The following is a 6,177-nucleotide window of genomic DNA, read 5'->3' as shown; positions in this document are numbered from 1 at the left end:
ACTGGTTTAAATGATGAAAATTAAAAATTTGCTTACCCCAGATAATAGGAAAAAAAAACTACATCCGATACTGGAAAAGGGGCAGGGAAACAGGATTTCCTGGTTATGTGAAGTCATCCACTTAATAACACTTGAAAATAAAAGACCTATTTTTTATTACATAAACTTATTTGTCAAACTAGCTGTATTGCTATCTGACAATTACATTTTAGCCTGTGTGTAGTTCATGGATCAAATAAAAAGAGGCTGTAAAAAATAATGGGCAAAACCTCCGGGTCTGAGAAGTGAAGTCAATGCGCTTGAATGCTGAAATGCTGTCATGAGAGAGAGAGAAGAAAAAAAAAAGAGAAAAACAAAAACTATTGGTGCTGCAAAATGCGTTATCATTTTCTAGTTTTGGCCACATACCAAAAGCTCAATTTTTGTCAAATAAAAAAAAAAAAAAGATATTGTCACAAACTCTGAAAACAAGCAGAATTGCCTAAAACATGCAGACAAGTGGGAACCAGTGTGCTGTGGTCCCTAGCCCCCCCCCCCCCCCCCTTAGTATCTGATCAGTACTGGACTTGTTATGGTTGGGGTCCAGCTGGCAGTGAGTAGTCTGCTTACTTTTTTTCTGGCTTTTCTGTTGTTGCACAAAACAGGGATAAGGGGATAAGCCGGGATATTCAAGTTATCCTGGGTGAATTGAGCTTTGACGTGCTTGCACCAAACCAGGTTAAATTAAACCCAGCCCAGTAACCATGGAGATTTATTCTCAGCGGCTAGCCTGGTCCAGAGCAGGCTAACAGCCGGGCTAACAGCTGAGATTTATATCAACAATTGAACTCTTCCCATATGCGTTTTTTTTTTTTGCTGTGCAATATTTGACATTTAAATGTATTCTTTTAAATGGTGAACCCTGCTGATTTATTATGATTTATGATGCTGAGAGAAGTTGAGATATGATATTGTTAAAAAAAAGTTTGGGGAAGAACTGTTATATCTATTTTTGTTTTAATATCTTAGAGATTAGGAGAAGCAACTCGAATAAGAAAAAACAACTTCTCATTTTCTTTACTTTATTGTTAGAATTAGTGAATGAAAAGGTAGAGTGAGCCACACTCCTTAACAGTTGGTGGCGGTAATGTACCATAACATGATTTGCCAACCGCCACAAAAAAATGAAGAAGAAGAATGACACGCGAATCAGGAAGCTCATTTGACTCCAAGACCCGCCCTTCAACAGCAACATAGCCCGATTGGTTGGTGTGTTAGGCAGTGACCGCAATTGGTTATGGTTAGGATAGCCGATTGGACAGGGGATAGGACCTGTACATGTGGGCACAGACTTCTGGCCAATAGTAGTGTGTAAATGTGATTGTAGGGCGGGTCTTGGCGTGGTCATAGTAGGATTCGTAAGGTCGCAGTCGGCTGTGGGGCCATGGCCGGGGCGTGTCAGGAGCTTGTAAATAAAAACTAAAGCTGCAGGCTGAAGTCTTCCTGTATCGGAAAGACTGCCAAATCGCCCCAGGAGCCCCAGGAAAGTCTCTGTCTGTGAGTAGAGGATATTCCGTTTTTTTCACTGTTGGTGGAACCGCGGTAGGCTACGTGTATCCAGGCTAGAAGCAAATAGATTCTTAAATCCCCTTTACCTGACAGGTTAAACGAGACAGGCACAGCTCTGCAACACAGTCAATGGTTCCAGGTCAAAAGTCGTGAACCTGGCCGACTCACGGTCCGTGTAAGGCAACGTTAGGTAGAATGCGAAGTGTGTATGGAGCTACTTAATGTAACCTAGCTACTTTATTGTTTTCAATCCAGAGCGATAATAACCATTTTAGCTGTTGTTTCTACCATATCGCATTGAAAAATCTGGAAGTTTAATACTTTCTTGAATGTTGTGTGTGTGTGTGTGTGTGTGTGGTGTGTGTGTGTGTGTGTGTCAGTAGGTGGGTGAAGATTTGGATAAGTGAACTCATTGTTATAAAATCTATACCGAATTAACTCTGCTAAGTCTATCTAATGTTTCTGAACTAAAGACTGTTCAGACATTGTCTCAATAGATCAGGTGTTCATATTCGGAGACTTTCCATGTAATTGTAAATTAGTTTTGTTGAGATACCAGTCGATAAATAACTTGTTTAACGTCGTAATATTTTTTTCATGTATTTATTATACAAGGAAAGTTGAAAAAGTAACATGACCTTACCAATGTAAAAATGGCCGACTCAGCAGGTTTTCAGCAGGTTCCTGTTCTGCAGAAACATAAACATGGGTACGCAGCACGTCAGATAACATTAGAGACAAACATCGATATAAAAAATAAATTTCGACAGCTGAAAACAATACAGTTACATAAGGCAGACACTAGACATCATCACCGGCTAGATCAATACGGACATGCAACAGGCTTGATAATACATAACGCAATAATGAATGCTCTGTCCCTCTCTCCTGTGTGTCAGACACGATGGCTTCTCCAACCCCTCTCTCCAAGGCCAACACCACCTCTCGCTGGCTTTGCTCCGAAAGTTCGGAGTTGACGACAAGACGCAAACATCTTCTACTCCCTTTCAGCATCTCTTCAGCCTGGCTATGGTGATGGCTGGGGCCCGAGGCAACACAGCCACCCAGATGTCAAGGTATAACACACACACACACACACACCACGCACACACACACACACACACACACCACCACACACACACACACACCCACACACACACGCCACACACGCACACAGCACACGCACACCCCAACTGTCTTTGTAAAAAGTAACAAATTTAAACTGCAGGTTTGTGCATTGGTCTGGAGTGGTTTTGTGAAGCTTTTAATCAACGTTGTTGATGCGTTGTTCGTCTAGTGCAATGTTTCCCAAACTTGGGGTCGGGACCCAAAATGGGTCGCAGACCTGTTTTATTGGGTAGTATAATGCATATCAATCTGATACACTGGTCTGTTCAGCTCAGATGCTGTCGGGGGGGGGGGTCACTCCCTCTTCTCTTATCCTAGAAGTGGATGAGACACAGAAAGGAGAATCGAGACCTTTTCTGTTTTTGTTTACTTTTATAATGGAAAAAATTATACTTCATATCTATTTAAATTCATGGTTTGTTCCGTCTTTTGTCCACAGTTTAAAAATGTAGATGTTACAATGGTTCATGGTGTCTTTTTGTAAATTTGGGTCCCGATGAGACACCAAATTCCTCTTTTTGGGTCTTCAGCTGAAAAAGTTTGGGAACCACTGGTCTAGTGGACAGATGATGCAGATTTCGCATTATAAAATATAAATCTCCTTCACAAACTGTGTACGGGTGGGAATCACCAGAGGCCCTAAGATACAATCATATCTCGATACCTATGTCACAATACAATATTATTGCTATTTTAAACATTATATTGGAATGTATTTACTTTTTTTTTTTTTTTTTCCCCAACTTCACATTATGTCCCTTTAGGAAACTTACCATTGTAAACATTAAAAAGATACATTTCCAAAAAGACAAACTGGACCATTTAGTGGACACAAAAGTTTTGTTTTAAGTATTCTGCTATCAAAAAAGTTAAATTTGCATGTACAATTTCTATAATAATAGCTCAATACTTGTCATTGGTGTATCGATTTAGTATTGCGATACCATACTGTATTGATTTTATTTTTATTTTTTTCACCCCTAAAACTGTCTTTTTCAAATGACCATAAAGATAACTTTGTACGGGACGTGGAGATTGAAGGGCAGAGGGAAGGACTGAGGCGTGTAAGCCCTTACTCAGTATGAATCACCAAGTTCTTTCTCGTCGGCAAAAACGACAAAGCTCTCCTCTGTTCAGACTCGAACTAGAATTTACGGGGGGTGGCTCTGTGTTGTGTTACTATAGCAACAGAAAACATAAGATGGATGTGTTAGGGCAATAAAGATCCGTACACCTTATCAGTTCCCATGTGTGCAACAGGCATGTCCACTTGTCTGGCTGCCCGGGTAGTTCCCTAAAGTAGAAGAGTATTTGCAGCTCTCTATAATTAAGCTCATTTGTTCCCCATTGGACGATAAATATGAGTGACTGACTATTATAGTCATTACAGTTACAGCTTCTATTCTTGCTGTACTCCTATGTACAATGTAGATAGTTAAAGAGTGAATTCCTAAGCTTTTATTGCTATATAGGTTTAGTCTTATGCTGTATATTGGAATAATGACTGCTTTATACTTTTACACCTTGAGGAGAATAAAAGCTCTCACACAGCAGTCTGTGCCCCAGAAGAAACGACAGAAGGGCCGTGGCAATAAGAAATCAGTGAAGGTAGTCAGGTGGGAGTTAACATGGCGTAAAAAAACAATAAAAGGATTGCCAAAGCAAAGCCACACCCAGATAACTCTGGGCTGGTGGGGGTGGGAGAATGTAGGAGGGACCGGTCTCCACCCTAAATCCACCATGTTTCTTGAGAAACAACTCCCGTCATCATTCATTTTGAAATGAATGTATTGTGAAAGATTACAGAAGAAAGTGATTACAACAGACTAGTGAGAACTGGGAACTATGGGGAAAGGAGCAAGGTGAATAGGTCAATAGTGTTACAGTTATTAAAGGAGAAGTCCGGTCATTTTTAACGTTAATCTTGATTGTCATAAATATGATAGGCTCCATGTTGCCTGCACTAATTAGGGTTGGGGGTTTTCAAAGTACACGCATATTTATGACAATTCTCCTTTAACAGCAATGTGCAGGTTACAAATATAATTAAAGATATTACAGTATTTTGTTCTTTTTGTCCTCTGCTGTCTGATTTAACGACAGTGGGGTTATTACCATGCTATTAGACAAGTTGAGGGACAGTGTTGGTGTTATACTGCCCTACAACCAGTGGTGGAATGGAACTTACTGGTAGTTCATTTACAAATTTAAGGTACTTGTTCTTTACTTGAGTCTTTTCTTTTCGAACCATATTCTATTTCTACTCCACTACATTTCAGAGAGAAATATTTTGTATTTTTTACTCCACTACATTAATCTCACAGCTTCAGCTACTTTACTTTGACAAGTTTTATTGTAAATTAAACTATGGACTTCAACTTGTAGTAGTTGTAGAGTATTTTTACAGTGTGGTATTAGTTATTTTACTTAGGTAAAGGATCTGAATACTTTTTCCACCACTGATAACAGCGTTTTATCAAAGAGTCCACCCTATTTTAAGTGATTTGTGTGTTGTGTGTAAAGGCGACTTTTGTTCCAGAGGTGGAAGCATTCAGCTTTCAGCGAGATGTGATGACCTCAGCTAAGCTGCACCAAGAATCACAGTGGGAGGGGGGGGGGGGGGGGGGGGGGGGCTGAGAGAGTGTGTGTGTGTGTGTGTGTGAGAGAGAGAGAGAGAGAGAGAGAGAGTGGGTGTGTAAGTGTGTGCATGAAAGAGAGCAGAGGTCACACTAACATGTGACTGCTGTTTGAAATGAACATTTTAGTTTTAAATGTATTGATTTTGGTGAGGTCTGAGACACCAAAGGGTCATTTATCCAAAAGGACAGTTAAAACTTAAGTGTGTAACTTTTTACAATAATGAACTTAAGCCATGACCAAATGTGTTGCTACAAAATTAATTAAGAGTATCAGCTCCACACGACTCTCTCTGTATTTCTCAGTATGGCTATGTTCAGAAGATTATGGCGTCCAGAGACTTTCCCGCAAAGAAAATCAGGTTAAGATAGTGTCACCTTCTGAAGAGTCCATGTTTTTGTTTTGTTTTGTTTTTTAAATCCTCCATGTCCTCCTTGGCTACTAGCAACTGGGTGGGGGGGTCACGGAAGGGCTGTATCATGTGGACGCGCCTGTCACTCCCTGATGTAAGTCAAGTGACGATGTGAGTTGCGCATGCATCACTCTGATATTTAAACTATTTGTGCAACAGTAACAGAGTTTCCCTTCAGGGATCAATAAAGTATTTCTGATTCTGACTTTGCGACAAGTAGCATACAAGATGCTAACGAGAGACTTCTGTAATGTCAACCCAGTAAAAATGGACCTACTTAACCAAGTTGGTTCACTGCTGGCTACAAGTTAGCATCAAACTCAACAAAGGCTGTCAGTTGAATGGCGTTTTGAGCTAACTGTAGCAACCAAACAATCATTGATAGCTAAAAACGTTTTTGAAATGACTGCTGGCTTAACTACAAACTAGCAATCAAACACAACAAAGGCTGT

The 6,177-nt window shown here is 40.2% G+C and overlaps 1 protein-coding gene across 1 annotated transcript in view; it reads left to right on the top strand.

Annotated features, from left to right (window-relative positions):
• The first annotated feature begins 2,452 nt into the window (after positions 1-2,452).
• The window catches only part of LOC116685837 (leukocyte elastase inhibitor-like), a 15,124-nt gene continuing 11,399 nt past the window's right edge, over positions 2,453-6,177 (top strand). The window contains 3 exon segments of the mRNA XM_032510798.1: positions 2,453-2,486; positions 2,489-2,618; positions 4,532-4,538. Of these exon segments, the coding sequence (XP_032366689.1) occupies positions 2,453-2,486; positions 2,489-2,618; positions 4,532-4,538 (171 nt within the window).

This window comes from Etheostoma spectabile, unplaced genomic scaffold (genome assembly GCF_008692095.1).
Source record: "Etheostoma spectabile isolate EspeVRDwgs_2016 unplaced genomic scaffold, UIUC_Espe_1.0 scaffold272, whole genome shotgun sequence".
In the NCBI taxonomy this organism is placed as follows: Eukaryota; Metazoa; Chordata; class Actinopteri; order Perciformes; family Percidae; genus Etheostoma; species Etheostoma spectabile.
Note: the sequence above shows the minus strand (reverse complement) of the source record. Positions and strands in the feature narration are given on the sequence as shown.